The sequence below is a fragment of the Monomorium pharaonis genome, chromosome 1 (assembly GCF_013373865.1).
Source record: "Monomorium pharaonis isolate MP-MQ-018 chromosome 1, ASM1337386v2, whole genome shotgun sequence".
NCBI classification, from domain to species: Eukaryota; Metazoa; Arthropoda; class Insecta; order Hymenoptera; family Formicidae; genus Monomorium; species Monomorium pharaonis.
Genome location: NC_050467.1, coordinates 36,093,192 through 36,112,381, shown reverse-complemented (window position 1 = coordinate 36,112,381; position 19,190 = coordinate 36,093,192). Strand labels below are relative to the sequence as shown.

General features: G+C 31.2%; 1 protein-coding gene and 1 long non-coding RNA gene across 3 annotated transcripts in view; one reads left to right on the top strand and one right to left on the bottom strand.

The window, feature by feature from the left end:
- The window catches only part of LOC105832406 (UPF0518 protein AAEL005291), a gene marked incomplete at its 3' end in the record, with an annotated part of 42,363 nt that extends 23,936 nt beyond the window's left edge, over positions 1–18,427 (top strand). For both annotated transcript variants that reach the window (XM_036282334.1, XM_012673318.3), the window contains 2 exon segments: positions 13,977–14,144; positions 17,141–18,427. In XM_036282334.1, the coding sequence (XP_036138227.1) occupies positions 13,977–14,144; positions 17,141–18,427 (1,455 nt within the window).
- LOC114254174 lies at positions 14,197–16,396 on the bottom strand. The gene is made up of 2 exons (XR_004962065.1): positions 15,730–16,396; positions 14,197–15,635 (listed from the first exon to the last, which is right to left on the bottom strand). It is a non-coding gene; the product is annotated as an uncharacterized LOC114254174 (long non-coding RNA).
- Positions 18,428–19,190: the final 763 nt, after the last annotated feature.

Sequence of the window (19,190 nt, the reverse complement as noted above, 5' to 3'; positions counted from 1 at the left end):
GCAGATTAAGCCAATCGAAGTCGTGATTGTTATTGATTTTATGTTTGCTGACCACAGAATGTAATGATTCGTGTTTTTTAATATTTTTTCTGTGTTCATTTATGCGCGTTTTTAAGTTTTGTCGCTTAGTTTGGCCAATATACATTGCATTGCAATTTTTACAATCAATGCGGTACACAATGTTAGTTTTTTGCATGTGTTCCAGGCTATCTTTCCTCTTTTTTATTACTGAGTTTAGTTTTTTGGGGATTGTGAGCACCGTGTTTAATCCTGTGTTTTTGTTTATGTGATGTTTTAAATTGTTGCTGACTCCCGGAATGAAAGGCAAAACGAAGCATTTTTTAATATCGAATCTGCTATTTTCGTTTGTATGTGGATTAATGTTCAGATACCACGTACAAACGAAAAAAGCAAATTTGATATTAAAAAATGCTTTGTTTTGCCTTTCATTCCCGGAGTCAGCAACAATTTAAAACATCACATAAACAAAACAGGATTAAACACGGTGCTCACGATCCCCAAAAAACTAAACTCAGTAATAAAAAAGGGGAAAGATAGCCTGGAACACATGCAAAAAACTAACATTGTGTACCGCATTGATTGTAATAATTGCAATGCAATGTATATTGGCCAAACTAAGCGATATTTAAAAACGCGCATAAATAAACACAGAAAACATATTAAAAGACACGAATCGTTACATTCTGTGGTCAGCAAACATAAAATCAATAACAATCACGACTTCGATTGGTTTAATCCGCACGTACTACACACGGATAAACATCCTGTCAAAAGATCGATAGCCGAAATGTTCTACATCAAAAAATTTACAAGCAGCATAAATTTACAAAAAGACACGGATAATCTGAGTCCCCTATACAATAATGTCATCGACTCGGCTTGATGTGCGTTTACTTCGCATTGTTATTCTCATACTTCGACCGTCAGTTGTGCCCTAACCGTCCACGAAGAACAATATCTTCTTATTCTTGACTACATGTTATTTTATTTTGTGACTTTATTTTATGAACCTTTACACATTGACAACGGTAACATTTAATAGTTATTAAGTTTTTCTTTTTATTGCGTTCGTGACTCTCATTTATTGTAATTTTTATCGACAGTGTAATTACGGGCATCAATGTCATTTCTACTTGATAAGGGTCCAAAACAAGGACCGAAACGTCGTAGTTTTCTTCAATAAAAATTAGCCAGTTTGGTTGACTATATCCATATCATCTTTATCTATAAATAATTTATTGAAAAAATAATACTTTAGCCAGAATTTAAACCTAGATCTCTTATCATTCCGTAAAGGCACCTTTAGCCAGTTTGATCACTGAAATATATGGTGTATTATTCTGCGTCATAATATATCTCAAAGAATGTTCTTTTTTAAGCGACGTGTAAATGTTTTATACATAGCGATAAGTAATAATTGTTTATATGTTTAAAACATTTATTGATTGGAGAATTATTTTCATTTTTTTATTTTAATTGCATGATCAACGAAATAACTAGTACCACTTTTTATGAAAATTGGACCAGTCAACTAAAATAAAACGATGTACGCCTATAGTGTTATTACCTACAGAAGCACAATTTTCCGTACCAGGTTTAAATGCCATTGAAGAGATTGACAAGATGTTAATAAAAAATATTCTAGAAAATACCATCTTTTCTAGAAATCTTGTGTGGAAAGTCAAGAATTTATGTGGAATAGAACAATTATAGATCTTGTTTTTAGGGGGTTGTAGGCATGGAGAAATGTGGGGTAAACTTCACTTTGCGTGAAAAGTCCAAAACCGATGTGGAGCAGAATAATTATAGACTTTGTGTTTTCTATTTCTTTACAACGAAATCTAACTGCCCTGTTCTATATGAGATTTCGATTTTTCGAAGTGAGGTTACTTCCCCCCTTCCCTCCGTTTATGGTGCGAAACGAGATCTACAATTAAAAATCTAAATGACTTTTAAATATACACAGCTATAAGATATATTTTAACGAAATAGATTTAAACTTTAGTTTACATAAAAAGAATTTTAAAAATGTAAATTTTTATTTGCAATTATATATTCTCTGCCGTATGAATTATATAATATTTGCAATAAATTATGTTTTTAATTAAAACAATATTTCAGAATAATTTGTTTTTAATTAAGGCAGAGAATGTTTTAATTAAAGCAGAAAATATCTAATTTATAAAACTTTTTATAACTTTTTTACCAAAGTACACAAATGGCTGAAACCTTTAATAGAGGTTACTGAAGTAGATGACTTTGATAATATCTGTCAAGATCAAAATTATCGATACGGGTTCTATTTTTATGCATATTTACTTTATTTTTTTATTTATGTAGTATGTGTGGTATGTTATGTGTATGCTTTTCTTTTCACGTATTTTTACATATTAATTATTATTTTTATGTTATTTTATATCTCGTACATAAGAATTTGTATCCTTCTTTTACCACATAGAAAAATCTGTAACTATAGTGCTTGAAAATTAAAAAAAAATAAAAAACGAACAGTAAACGGAGATGTACAAAATTAATATTTAAATCGAATTGTTTTGTTGTATTTCTTTATCTGATATAGGAAATGTATTTCTTATTTCTAATTTTATAATTTTTTATTTTTTAAATTTAATGCAAAATATGTATTATATTTGAGAAACGTTTGAGAAAGGTTGCTAATAAACGTCCTAAAGAGATATCCCTTTATTTTTTGCAAATTAAACATTACATTGTGTTAGTAATGATAAAAACACAATTTGTTTAGATAATTACCCAGACAGCACATGTAGATTATGAGAACGATAGTAGGATATTGCGAAAGTATATTGCAATATTCGTATAATATTAGAGATACGTCTGTGATATGCCGAGTATATACTCATAATGTACTATGTCCGCGTTGCCTTATCCCATAGAATTTCGCTGGCAGTTTGTGAAAATATACCGAATATATCTCAAGAATGTTATACGTATGTCTAAAGTATATCTTCAGTATATTCACAATATGTCTACAGTATGTTCGCATTATATGGGCTCATGCATAATGAGGAATAAGGAACAAGGAATTAAACATACAGAATTATAATTAGCAAGAAGAAAGAAGAAGATGAATTAATCATTTCGCACATCAGGGGCTCGATTCTTGAATTTATTCGCAAGAGAAACGTATTCGCAAATTCTGTTCTTACAGAAAAGTTAGAAATTTATTGGCTATCGTATGGCTATTAATCAATAAACTTACAACTTTCTGTTAGAGCGAGTATTTGCGTATACGTTTCTCTTGCGAATGACTTCAAGAATCGAGCCCCAGGAAGCTATCGCGAGAAATGAAGTGTAATATCTGTTGAATACGCTTGGGAAATTATGCTCAGATAATTGTAGGTTATAACCTAAATGATATATATATGTATATATTATTATAGTTTACGTTACTATATTATATCTTATGTGCATACCAGAATTATCTGGGCGTAATTCCTGAGAAAACCACGTTGTCCGTGAGTTCGTGTTCGCACGTTCATACCCTACACTTTACCACGTATTTGCGTCACACGGCAGACGAAAATGCGTAACGTTACAGATCACAGACAGCGTTGACATGATTCACTTTCGATATTAGGAGGATATTTTGGAAATATGTGATAGATATACATGAGATATATCACATGATATTCTACGGATATTTTGAGTATATTAGATATAATCTCAGTACATTCAGTAAGAGTTGCGAAGTTCAGTCGCTATATTCTAAGTTTATCTTGAGGATATACCAAAATGACATTCTACTGAGACGTTATATGAATGTTTTACGTATATTCGGTATGATCACAGTACATTACGTATGAGAGTATAATATTCGTACGATATCTGATGCTGTCTGGGTAAAGATGTAAGAACTCATGGTTTATACATTCATGGCTTTTTCCTATATAAAATTGATTAATATCGAATTTAACCCTTGTGTCCACGACCGGGTACAATGTACCCACGCGACTAGTTTTTCTGAAAATTTTTTGTCTTTGTCAAAATTTTTTTTATCGCGCTTAGATTGTCGCGATTTGATTATTTTACTATCGAAAAATGCTTTTATGTTAATGTTTTTAAAGCTGGAATTAAAAAATATATTGCATTAAAGTTCACATAGGCTCTGGCCACAATTAGAATACACAAATGTACCCACTAGTAGAAATATATTATTTACGTGCAATTATCATGTTAATTAATGAAAAGGGTTGTGAAATAAATAAAAAAAAGGTTTTTATAAATAAACACAGTAACATACAGTGTACGTTCGCAATCTTTCCTTTTATTTTAAATTTTAAACGAACGTAGTACGTTAGGGCTGCGCGGTTAATTGACTAACCCTCTTTGGTTAGGTTAGGTTAGATTAGGCTAGGCTATTAGGTTGGCTGATTAAACCTCTTTTGTGAGTCAGAGCGGGCTATACAGGGTGTCCCACTTTTAATCTATCACTTGTAACTTTGCAGATAGATTAAAATGGGTACACCCTGTATACTTGAAAAAGGTATTAAAGGTATCTCTATTTTTCTTTCATATATCACACGGGTCGAATATCATCTCGATAAAGCAAACTTTCAAAGCTACGAAACATTTACGGACGAAATTCTGACAGTGTACATTTATATTCCTGTTATGAAACAACGTAGATTTTGTTTATGGACGCAAGGGTTAACCTAATTTAATTTGTATGTACCGTCGCGTTACGGGCAAAAAGAAGTTATATTATTTGAAGAACAAATAATGATAAAATCATTTTTTAAATTAAGTTTTTAAGGTTATAAAATTTTTCTTATTTTTTTAAATAATGAAATTAAAATATAACATTTAGAGCAAAGGCCAAACTTGGAACAGTTTTCTAAATTGAAACTCCCTTATTTCTTGGAAACTAAACATTACATCATACGAATACCGATAAAAATATAATCTGCTTAGTTAATTAAAGGAATAAAAACCCATGTTTTATATATTTATCTTCTTTTCTATATAAAATTTGCTAAAAACGAATTTGAGAGCGAGTTATATTTGCACGATTCTGTCTCTTAAGCAAGCTTAACGGAACAACATTGAGTCTGTAGGACTACATAATACATAATAAGATGTCTAAATCAATAAAATGTAACATTAATACTTTGATCGTATACAAATTCCAAATTAGGCACTCATTTCGTCAGATGTGAGTTTTTGACATGTGTCACAAAAACATTAATTATCTAAAAAATACGAAACAGTGTTATAAAAATTACTATACTATATTTGGTAAAAAAATTTCTAATTTGTATTCATATTTTCAACATTGTTTTTCTAACTATTATTTAAGAAATATTGTCCAGAAACGAAGTGGTTCCAAATTCGGTGCTTTTCTCCTATTTTTATAATTTCTCTTTGTTCATTATATTCTGATCATAAAAATATTAAGGTATAGTAAAAAAAAAAGAATAGTTTACGAGATATTTTATACTTTATTTTAGCATATTTTGATATAAAGTATAAAATATTTTATAAACTATTTTTTTACTACACCTTAATATTTTTATACTTTATTGTGGCATATTTCAATATAAAGTATAAAATATCTCGTAAACTTATTTTTTTTTACTATAGCTTAATATTTTCATGATCAGAATATAATGGACGCGTTTTATTTAACGCTCATAACATTTGCAAATGTCACTTTTAAAAGGAGTGACGGTCAAATTTAATCGAAATCGATAATGTAAATTTGTTAATGCACATTATTAACAAGATTTTGTATGTATTTTTTTTTCTCATATGTATAGATTTGGAAAATCTTTCTTATAATTAAATTATTAATATTTGTGAATTGGACTTTATAACAAAAACGAAAAAAAGTTTTTGTTACATGTACATACGTCGAAAGTAATCCCTTTTGTGTCACTTTTTTGTGGGTGAAGTCGTCGATTTTAACACAATTTAACATTAGCGTCGATTTAACATTATTGCACAGTTTTTCTAAGGGTGACGTCTTATGGACTGATCAAGGTCCGTCAATAGACAAATGGCGTTAAGTAAGTTTTCGCACTCGCTTCAAGTTATTTGGACCGAAAATGGCGACAACCCATAAGCTCAAATGCTGTAATTTACACACACCAAAAGCAATAGACACACGGTAACAACTACAGATGTGACCCATGTGACGATGCGCACTAATACAACTCAATGAACCAAAAATAGTTGATTATGCGAAAATCTTACTTAGCCATTTGTCCATTGACAGATCTTGAGACTGATATATTTTCCGCGTAACGCGTACCGCGTAACCAATTAGTAATTCTGTTTTATGCAACAGAAAATGCGGAACGCCTCTGATTGGTTACGCGGTACGCATTACGCGGAAAATACCAGTCCGTAGGACGTCACCCTAATAAATGGCGTGAATTAATCATAGCGAAATAAAGTCATTGGATTTATAAGGCTGCAATTGTCCGCTATTTTGGGTCCATTACGCAGCAATTTCAAACTTACACTCTTGTACGAACATGTATTACAAACAAGAAAGAAACAATAAATACTAATCGATTAAACATAAAATTTATTTTATTTATTTTTTTTATAACATTTATAATTTATAAAGGTTTTTTCATTGCAACACTACGACTAGAAGTAGGAGCCGTTTTTACAATATTATTGTAGCTGTTTCAATCGCAAGCAAAATAAACGAGCTCTTTTTTTCTGTGCAATTTTTACACAAATCAAAACACAGCAACTTGGCATTTCGATGTTTTTCTCTTAACTCTTTCACAACTCACCGTTACACAGTATAACAAGGAGATTAGTCAACTGCTCTTTATGTATGGTTAAAATAATATAAAAGTGTACACCATGTACACTTTCCGCTGTTTTAGTTTTAATGAGGGATATATGGATTGCGATATTTTATAAATCTAATTACTTTAGTAGCGAAAAACATTCCAGCATGACTTTTTCAGCACATTTGATCATTTTAACACTTGCATTTATATAGTATAGAAGACTCGCAAGGCGCGTTATTTCGCGACACGCATATGATAATTTTCGCAAAATTGATAGACGCTTTGTCGTTTTTGCAAACCTAATCTTGACTAACTCGTCAATTTTCGAGAACCAAAGACACTCAAAGGACCATACATCAACTCATAGGTAACAAACAATACGATATGCAACACAGGCGTAAGGGATTTTTGCACTTGTATTCGCTCTGTGTACAGCTCTAAAATTGCAGCAATACCCGTGGCGGTTTTTGGAACTAACGGCCCCAAATATAGGAAGGATAGACATTTATAAACAAAAATATTGATTTTTGAAATTAGAAATAATAAAAATGTTGCAAAGTAGGTGAAAAACATTAATAATATTATTTATGTAAATACGTAGTTGAGTTGTTTTTTATATAAACAAATTGAAGAATATACAATTAAATGGACAAGTGGAAACATCTGCTTCTTTTTCAATAAAATCTGTCATTTTCATCACATCCTTGAAGGCATATATTGGGTAAAACACAAGTCAGAATAACATCAGGTTAATGTAATTTAAGCGACAAAATCTGCCCTTCAATAATGCAAACGCACGTTCTATGACTTGTTTCATCTTTGATATACTTTGATTAAATGAATTTGAAGATGCAAAAAATGTTGCCAATATAAAAAATATTTTAATGTATTTTCTATAGAAATAAATTGTTATAAATACTACCGCTATTAAATTTCAATGATCAATGTAAGGTGATATATACTATGACAGAACTGGATTTTATCTCAAGGTATATCCAAGACAGAACACAATATTTATAAAATATTTACAAAATATTTATAATATTTATTTGAATATTTTATAAATATTTATTAAAATATTTTATAAATATTTTTTTTGTGTTTTAGATTTGACAGATCATAAAGATTTATCATAAATATTATAAACATATTTATGAAATATTTATGAATATTTAAAAAACATTACTACAAATCTTTATTTTTTATTTATTATAAATATTGTATAAAATATTTAGTCTATATTTGAATAAAGATTTTTTCTTCATGTATATAAAATATGTATAAAATATTTATGTAATATTTTTAAAAAATAAATAGAAATAAATATTTATGAATATTTATTATAAATATTGTGTGCTGTCTGGAATATTTATTATGAAGAAAAAAATTTTTATTACGTTGTACTTCTATCCACAAATCAGATCTTACAAATATTATTTTATCATGAATTAACAGATTTAACAAATTCTACAAAGCAATTCCTAAATACAAGACTTGTATCACAAACAGCTTGTAACGTAATAGCATATTCCAAAAAAGTAAAAAAGCCTCGATGTCAATAATTTTTCATACTTTTCACTTGCAAAAACCTGTGTATTTGATAATCCATTCTTTTAAACACTTTCAACGAGAGGCCGCTGCTTTTAAGCTGTGCACGGAGCGAATAGGTGAACGCACTCTTCTATGGCTTGGGCGTCCACTCGTGCCTAAAAAGCCGACTGTACGGCCTTGTTATATAATGTACTATTTTTGTTACATGTGGGGAAAATTGTCCTTTTTATATCCCTTTTTTGTTCAGAAAGTTGCCGATTTCAGAATAGTTTTTTTATATAAGTAACTCATTATTTCACTGTTTTTGTCCTCGCAATAATAGATGGCGTAAGCCGTGCAGAAATATTTTTCTGCACATTTACTTTATTTTTTACACGTTTGCTTTTGTTATTATACTAGCATGCGCGCCATCTCGCGACACACATACGATAACGTATACGAACTTTCGCAGAATTACCGACGCAGAATTTTTGTCGCTTTTGCGAGCTTAACTTTACCTAATTTGGCAATTAAACCGTAAAAGAAGTCGAACGTGATAATAGTGTCAGTAATAACATGGTAAAAAGTCGATATGTAGTGATTACCGTTAGTAAAGATGAATACCGAAATATTATGAAAGTGACAGTAAACTCGCACCTCTAAAGATCGTCCAATTTGCGAAAAAGGGACTATAGAGAAATTAATGTACTTATAACTAGATAGAAATAAAGTTGTTTTTATTTGCAAGGGGATTGGGTCTCCGTCTGTTTCTACGCATTTGTAAAAAAAAAAATGGTATGAGCAACTCGCACGGGTGAACTCTTGGGAAATATTCAAATTCCCACATTTGTTACAATGTACTATTTTCATGTTGTTCTACTTACTTTTTATGTTGTTCTACTTTTTACACGTATGTAACCTAAATTTTCATAGAATGATTTTGCCTCAATTTAGTATTAGTCTAACTTAAAGAACTTTATATTGTTTGTTTCTGTAATCTCAAATTACTATGTTTTATTGGTAAAACAGGCCTGCCTCCAGCATCCCCTTAATGTTCGGTAAACAATAATTTCAAAAGCGTTGCAAATATCAAGTAGAACGCATTCATAAATAAATTAATTTAAGAAAAAAAACACATAGTTGATTTTTAAAAAGATTTTAACACATAATTGTGCATATATTGCAAATTGCATAATTTTTTTGAAAAGCAATTGTATTTTTTTACATTGATTGTTTTTTCTGTACATAAAATTAAAGTACCGTTATCAAAAAATTAACGATCCACGAGATACTTTATATTTTATATCAAATATATTGGAACAAAATATAAAATCTTTCAAACTATTGATTTCTTGATAATTTTACTTTAATACTTTTATATACAGAATAATTTAAAAAATTATATTATGTAAAAAATTATAAAATTCTATTTAAAAAATAGCTGTAATCTTCAATCTTAAAAATCGATTTTTTTAAATGTTATTACTGTTTGTTCTTTTTTTATATCATAATCACTATTTTTTTTTTATATCATACAATTTTTAAATTATATGATCTTGAAACATTATTTACAAGATATTTGAAGTGGACAATTAAAATGGAACATTCTGTATATCTTTAGCGTAAGAAGAATAGACTACGTTTATACGTCACCCTTAATCGGATTTAATAAATATCGTAGTTTATAAGCAGATCAATCATAATCGTTCTACTTTTCTAAAGAATGACCGCGATTAGTCCGCTTAACCCTCGGAGAAGTGTTCTCCGAGCGTTAAGAACGATAATTATTACCTCTGATTAGAGGTGACATGTAAACATAGTCATAGATACACAGGGCGGCCTCGTACTATACTTCATTTAACACTACTGTGTCTGTTAAAGGGATGCTGGAGTCGTCTGTTTTACTGACAAAAAGACAGTAATTTTTGTTTTGCAATATCTTTTTATTTCTTTTATAGATTTGGAAATCCTTCAGAATGAAAGTATAAGCATTACTACCAATCTGTGGGGTGGAGTTTCTACTAAAAACGAAAAAAAATTTTAATTTACTGTCACATCTTAACCTTTAGCCTATACCTGAGGTATGATATACCCCAGCACATTTTTAAGCTCAATTTTAGATACGTAAATCGATGAAACCGGTACTTATGGTGCCATTTGTTAATAGTCAAGATATATCTTTTTAAGTTAAAACGGTTGTTATTACCAACATGGCGTGTCAGTCTACTTCTGGCAATCGATCGAAATAGACGCTCCGAAAAGTTGGGGTATGACATACCTCTAGTGTAGGATACGTAGTTTTTTTAATTTACAAAAAATAATATATGAGCTCGGTAATGCAAAGCAACAAATTATATGAAGAAACAGGTCAATACATCGAGCTAATATAATATTCTTAGTAAAAATGATTTATTGGCTGATATAAAAAAGTAAGCAAATCATGAATAAAAGAAATTTTATACGCATTATAAATTAAAGCGTCTCAGACGCTTTAACGCTCAGTTTCTATAATCGTCTTTTACCCTGGTTTAACAACTATAATTTTTGCAAGTATGTTTGGTCATTTTATATACTTTTTCGTATATCATATACTCCATAGATTATATATGTGGGGGACGTGGTTAGGTTTGGTTCAATCAGAAGGCCCCCTTTTATAAACAATAAAACGTGTCGGATATATTTAATCTTTGGTTGTACACTTGTTATTGCGTAAGTGTGTATTAGATCTCTTGAGGTAGCCGGAAGCTGGTTAGTACTGGACTCAGTGGGAGTAGGCGTCGCTCGGAGTAGCTTCTCGATGGTTGTGACTTCCTCAGCAATCTTAGCCTCGGAAGAGGGTCCGTATAGGATGTGGAAGGATTAGGCGGCACCCGAAGGTGCCCGGAGGAAACTAAGTGGCTCCTACTCGCTGTCGCTGCCGAAGAGCTCCCTGAACACGGCTCGCTTCTTTTCTAGGAGAGCCCGGGGAATATGCTTCCCAGGTGTTCGCGGGAGCGCCCGTGGAGTCTTAGGGGCTTCTGGTGACGCTGGCGAAGCAGTGACAAACTCGCCGAAGGAGGCCTGCGTGCCCCTGGTGGTTCGGTCTGAGATCACCCGAGGGCCGGTTGCGGTTTGTGTGGACCGGCCAATAGAAACCGCAGGACCCGTTGTTGTGGTCTGCGAAGCTCGGGTGATTTTCCCTCGACTGGCGGTCTGCGTCGCCCTGTGGACCGGAGGATGGCGTGGAAGACCTCGGGGCTGAAGACGAGGATCCCTGGGCTTCTCCGGGGAGAAAGCAATCCGGATGAGTCGCCACGGGACGCTGCTCTTCGTGATTGGCGACTCCTGGGCTCCCAGCGGCTTCGCAGGGCTCCTGATGTCCGGCCTCACCGGATTGGCCCTAGGACCACGGTGGCCGAGTTGGCGGCAGCGGGGCAGTTTGATTTTAATATCTCCCGGAGGAGTTCCTAATCGTACCAGAGAGCTCGCCCGCGCCGAATATCAGAATCACCGGGGCCCGTTGGTACTTTCTCCAAAAATTACTTGCAAGCGTAGTATAGGCCCTCTTGAGCTCTCTATACGTGAAGCTTGGCTTGATTCCACGCCGTGGGTGGTCTGCTTATGTAAACCTGATGTTACATTTCTTGTGAGTTGAGGCGCCGCGCTTTCGCCTAGTGGCGGCCGCGCGCACTACTCGCGGTCGCCGGGGCCGCTGACCCGGCCGTGGACGCTGCGTGTGCGCGCGCGCGCGCGTCGCGCTGTGGCGTGCCGCCACAATATACATTACTTTTTCCGGTTTTTAGAATTTGACACATTTCTATTGACTACACTAATATTTAATACCATAGACCGGGATTACTATTTTACTTTTTTAGACTTTCCGACGATATTGTAATGCTTCATATATATTGTTTTATTTATCGTTAACGTTAGGACAGTACTTAATTTAATATTATATAATTTTTAATACAGACTGATGAGGACTCCGTAGAATCGAAACATTTCTTTAATTTATAATGCATATTAGATTTCTTTTATTCATGATTTGTTTACTTTTTTATATCAGTCAATAAATCATATTTTTATTAAAAATATTATATTAGTTCGATGTATTGACCTGTTTCTTTATATAATTTTTCAATTAAATTTTCATTTTAATTATTTTATTTTATTTTTACTTTTTTTGTAAATAGTGTAAGATTTTATGAAAAAGTGAAAAAAAATTTTTGAGAACAATGTGCCCAACTTGCTAGCGTCACATATGTAACAATCACCGCGCGGCCTTATGCACTGATTGTGCTTGCACAGATTGAAAAAAAAAATGGTTTAAACAATAAATTACGCTTTACTTGGTTATTTTTATACTTTTTGTTTTATAACTTAACATATAAAATGGTTTGTAAGTAATATCTAGTAAAATAAATGCAAATTTTTATTACATTTTATCATTTTTATTTGTTTATAAAATTTGCATCCTAGTATCTTCAAATAAATATGGTTATTGCAACGCCCACTACAGCATTTATTTTTCATGTTTAGTGTTACATCTCTAGAGAATAATCGCATAAGATTAAAAAAAAAATATTGAAAATTAAAAATTGTATGAATTTTTTAGTAAAAAACGTCAATTTTTTGTCTAATCCTTGCTTCAAAAATTTTTATGAAATCTATCAGATATTGTTTTTAAAGCTTCAAAGTTTATTTAGAATTTTTTTCAAGTTAAAACGATCTACTGTGAGCTTAGAGCAATAATTTAAAGTGGCTGGGGTATGATATACCCCAACTTAACCTAACCCCCTGTGTAGGCTACGTAATTTTTTCGAAGTGTGTAGGCTAAAGGTTAAACAATGTCTGCTTTTAATATAAAAGATCTACAGTTTGTACTTACGAAATTCATATCTATTTCATATCCACAGACTGGTAGACGACAAGAACAAACAGTATTGAGTTTCGAAAATTAAATTTTGTTGCTTAATTGAGACGAAATTGCGAAACGAAAATTTAGGTTATATACGCGTAAAAAGTCGATAAGTAGAATAATATTAAAAAAAATTTTTTATTCTTGATATAAAGTCTAATTCACAGATAAATATTAATGTGTGTACTTTAATTCTGGAAAAAATTTTCCAAATCTATAAAAGAAATATGTACGAAATCTAATTAAAAATGATATGCACGAATGACTCTACATTATCGATCCCGATCAAGTTTGAGAGACAGTCCAGCATCTCCTTATTTTAGTAGAATTTATATGATTTTATTTTATTTAAAGAAATTATTTGAAATATTAAACAAATAATTGATAGTTTTTGTTTTGCTAATTGTTTTTAATTAAAGTATTTTTTTAATAATAAAGAATAAGACATTTTTAAGAATTATTTATATGTCGCTTATTTAAATTAAAGTAATTTACATATAATATTATAAATATCGAATATGGTTTACTAAAACTGAAGAACATAAACCAACAAGTTGGATATATAAATTACTAACACAATCATAAAGTAATTTTTAATTACTAATTATTAACATTATTTAATAAGTTATTAATAACTATCTTTTGTAAAATTATAAATAAACTGCATATTTTGTGCGTGCGTGCGAATGTGTTTACGTGTGCAAACTTATATTTTAATTCTTTTGAAAAAATAATTTCAGACGCCTGTGGAAGAATTGGTGACGGCAACAGCTTATTTTGATTTGTTTCTTCGATCTGTAACTGATCCTGGCTTGTTACGATCATTTGTTAGATTTTTATTAGAAGATAATTATGATGACTGTAGAATACTAGACAGCTTAATACAGAGAATTTCTTCTCGATCAAGGGTAAATTAAAAATTGTTTTTCTTGTCTACCTATAAAGCACAGAAAAATTATAGAAACATTGCAAAAAATAATTTATTTTAATATTGCAAAAAAACTGCAAATATTGCTGCAATTGTTATAACATTGCAGTAACAATAGAGTATTTTTTTAAATATTACAATACAATGTTGCAACATTGTTACAATATAATAATATTCAATAATACTTCATAATGTCATGATAATTAAGATATGTTTAATTTGAATGAACAATCTGTAAGATGTGTATAAGAGTCGTCGTTCCACGTGAAATCGATTACACCAAGTCCAGAATAGTTTTTAACGGCAAAACTGTCAAGTTTAATGTAACGCAAAATGTAAATCTAAACATGTTCTTTGAAATGTTATCTAGCTAAACTTGATATTCAAAATGCCTTAGTCAATTTAGTGGCTAAAAGAAGGAATATTGCAAAAGAAATTTGTGAAATATATTAGAAAAAATTGTAAAAAAACATTACTATTGCAATACTTATTTTTAATCCTTTGGAGCACCATGGTATTCAGAATTACCGAGAATGTATTAATTAAAGTATTAAAAAATATACCGAAATTTTAGTGCTCTGAAAGTTGTATCTTATAGGTAATTTGATGCGCTAAATTCAAATTTGAAGTCAGAATTTGGAAATTTTCACATCTTTTATTCAAAATGGCGGCTTAAAATGTTAAAAAAGTACAACATAGGTAGCACTATAAAAATCGTAAAAAAGTTCCTATATAAAGTAAAAATTTAAACCAAAAACGGATTACGTGTGAATAAAAGTTGATTATTTGCATGCCGCAATCGCAAATAAAAATGTTTTTTAGTAATAATATATTTGAGTTTTAATTCGTTCGCCGTATTAGATCCGTCATTTTGAATGTTAAAATTTTGACTTTTAATTTGTAATTAAAATCCTCCAAAAACCTCCGTATACCAAGTTTAATTAAATTTTTTTTATAAATTTGCCTGCCATATTGGGTCCACTATGTTGAATTTTGAAATTTTGACTCCAGATTTGTAATCAGTCCTGAAAACCCTTATGTACCGTCAAAAAATTTATCCAGTGGTTGCTTTGGTGCTTCAAAGAGTTAAATTAATGACTCCCCATTTTTCTAAGTTTTGAGAAAGAAACCGTAGTTTTCTGCTCAATGTGGCGACTAGAAGGAGAAACATTGCAAAAGAAATTTGTGAAATGCATCGGAGAGCAATAATGTAAAAACATTATTTCTGTATTCACAAATAGATCTAAATGTTCGACTTTACAAAGACTTTAACGTTTGTCTCATCAATTTGCATTTCCTCTCAGATCTCGATATTGTTGAATTGCCGGAATCCTGCATCCTTGATATCTTGTTTTCACTCCTATTTCCCGCTCAGGATGCGCTCGCAACGCAAGTGATGATCATCGTTCTTGCGAAAACAGTGACGTACCCCACTTTACATAATTATGCCGTGTCCTTATTAGTCGCGGCTCTGAAATGCACAAAGTACACGCTTGTTATTGCTGGCGCTTCAAATTTTCTAATTGTTTTGGATGACAGCTTTCTTCTTATATACGCTTATATACTTATATTTTTCCTGATTTTGGCTGATTTTTGTCTCTCAAGATAGTTGACCTCCATCTTCAGGTCTGTGATTCGGCCGGGTGCGTTTCCTCTTGGTAGGTCATTTGCCCTTGCGGGAATTCTCACATGGTCTGTGCAGAATGCTCTTCTCCCTATTCTGCCTTCACGACTCTAACGATGTATTTGCTACAAGTTTTTCAAATGAATATCAGGCAATATCCGGATGTTCATGCCGATTAGTAAAATAAAGAAAGGGCGGTACTCCTATGTTTAGAGTTGCCTTTATAATCCTTTGATAGTAGTTCTTTCTTTTGACTCTCGGTAAGTCTGAAAAATTAAAATCAGATATACGATACAAAAGGTTTTTCAAATTGTTAATTTTGTCAAAACAAAATTACAAAAATTTTTGTAAAATTATGAACATAGATGATCACTGATATACCTTTTAATCTATAACAATACTTTATTGATGCTATATTTACAACGCATGTGAGAGAAAACTCAGTCCGTATCACAATACTGCGCTAACCAGTGTGTTTCATTCTAAAAAAATTTCATTTTGTCTTTTGAAAACAATTCCATGATTTGGATACAAACTTACAGTTTTTAATTTTTATCTTTATAGTAAACAAGTAACTTGTTTATTAAAAAATATATCGTGCGAAAAATTCTGGAAAGAATTTATATTATAAATATATTTTATTATATATATATATATATATATATATATATATATATATAATAAAATAAGTATTTTCTAAGACCAACTACATTTTTTCGAAAAAATTACTTTTTCTTTTAACTTTGTCTATAAATAATTAAACATGAATAATTTGTTATACAAATCATAGAAAACATGTAAAGTAAATATTGATATACCAAAAAAATGTAAAATTATACTTACTTTGATTAAATTCTAAACAATATAGTATAAAAATGAAAAGAGAAAAAGTGTCGAGTATACTCGAAACTGTCTACGAAGAGTTAAATGCAAGACTCTTGTGTAAATTTACTTATGAGCTTGATAAATAATTAGAAAATTTACACCCGTAAAAATATTTGTATATAAAATCTTAACTATTTATTGTACAATGTGTTTAAAATATTACTGCAACATTATTAAAAATCATATTTTATATTTGTATTGTAACAATGTTTCTGAAACATTGCGTTGCAATATGCAAAGTTACAATGTTGCTGCAATGAACTGCAAGATTATGTGCCGTATGTAATAGAATTCGTACAACATAAAATACAATAACGTTTCAACATTTCAACAGTATTGCGGTAACATTGTAGCAACACTACAACATTTTAGCAATATTGAAAAAGTTATACTTTTGGTGGAATATTCTGTGCCTTATGTTTTTTAAATATAAACCTATTTCTTTAACATTTTATTTTTTAATTTAGTTGTGCATAGTTACTCTGGCATTATTCGAAACTCTGGTCAATTTAAACTGCGAGGATGTTATGTTGGAATTATGTCTGGGCGCATTAAATCCGTGTTCGCATGTAATGCTTTCTCAACGTAGTCGATTGAGAGATATAGATCCTTTTGGACGTGCAGCGGAAAAATTTTTATCTCTAACACCACATTGCTGTTGCACATTTTCGTCACTGGATTCACAAACAAGTTCTTTACCTGGCACCGTCTCTTCTACATACGATAGACACGGATGTGCCACGTCCGATTCCGTAAAATCACTACCGGTGTTACTAAATTATGGCACTAAATTATCAGATAGCTTATATGGAAATTATCATGCATATCTCTGCGATGCCAGACAAAAAATCAAAGCCTGTCGTATTGCGTGCTCCAATTGGTCTTGTCAGTACGATGGTAATTTACGTCGAAGTAGCAATACCAGTAACATGACCACGTTGATGGACGAAAATATCGTATCCGATCAATTGCAAAAGAAGACAGAAGAATCTAGAACATTGGAATTGATAAAGAATGCGATGAAATCATGCGAGAAGGACGACAATACACCGCTGGACAATGTACTATTTAATATTCAATCTTTGTTAGAAGGCAAAGATTTAAATAAAAATGAACAGGATGTAAAAAATGAATTAAACATGGACATCACATTGTCTGTCGAAGAACAAGCGCAATTAGACGCCGACATTGCGGAGTTATTAAATGAAAATATAGGAATGACAGAACTAGATACAGAAGAAGCTTGTTCAGATAAGAAGGAATCTGATAGTTGCATAGACGACTCGACTATGGTTATGAATTCGCTTATGTCTCTGGGTGAAAGCAGCGGCTACGAGAGCTTTGCTTTTAAAAGTTCCCCGGAGTCAACGCCGGATAACGAGATCAGCGAATATCGTGTGAGTGAAGAACACGAAGAAGCACACATTAAAATTAAAAAAGAGATTGACGATGTCTCTACGCATAATGTCGCGAAATCAAATCCTCCAATAATTGGAATAGCGGAAACGTCGTCGTGTAAATCAAATAAGGATGCCTTATACCGGCAAGACGTATACAACGGACAACCAAATGTCGGGATATTTTTAGATGTGATTTTACGGAAACTTGAGTGTATGACGAGCAATAACTTGTATGTCAATTTACGTCTCACAGGCCTTATTAGTAGATTGGCAATGTACCCACAGCCTTTATTGCAGTCATTTCTGTTAAACCACTCTCTCGTATTTCAACCCAGTATCAAGTCTTTGTTTCAGGTACATTTATGTATATGTTTTAGATATTTGGAAGTATTGTTGCGTTTATAATTCATATTCTGAATAATTATATTGCAAAATATTGAAAAACAATCTTTTTTTATACTCATTTCTTATAAAGTAAAAAAATAAATAATAGATTATTAAAACATTGTATTGAAGCCAATGCAAGCCTGCAAGTGATAATTCTGCAATATATTCGTAAAAAACAATTATGTTTTTTTATATTCTATTTTTTATTAAAATATTTTTAAAGTAAAGAAAGGAAGATTGTCAATACTGACATAAGCCTTCTAAAGGCATTCTCTTATTTCTCGGAAACTAAATATTTCACAGTATTAATAGTAGTCATCAGACATAATAGTAATATTTCAAATCACATTGCATTGCAATATAATGCAAATATTATAAGAATATTACATTGTAATATATTGCATTGCAATAGTCCAGTGCAACTAGAATATTATACGTTGTGATATATGATATTACAATATGTAGAGGAAAGGCACCGAATTTGGAACAGTTTTTTTAGGAACTCCCTTATTTCTTGGAAACTAAACATCGCACATACGAATATAAAAATATGATCTTAGTTAATTAAAGAAACAAAAATATTTCATACATTTATATCCTTTTTTATATAAAATCTATTAAAAATGAATTCGTCAAAAGCGAGAGTTATATTTGCACAGTTATGTCTCTTAGGCAAGCCTAATGGAATAATATTGAATCTGTAGTAACTATATAATTCAAATAAGATGTA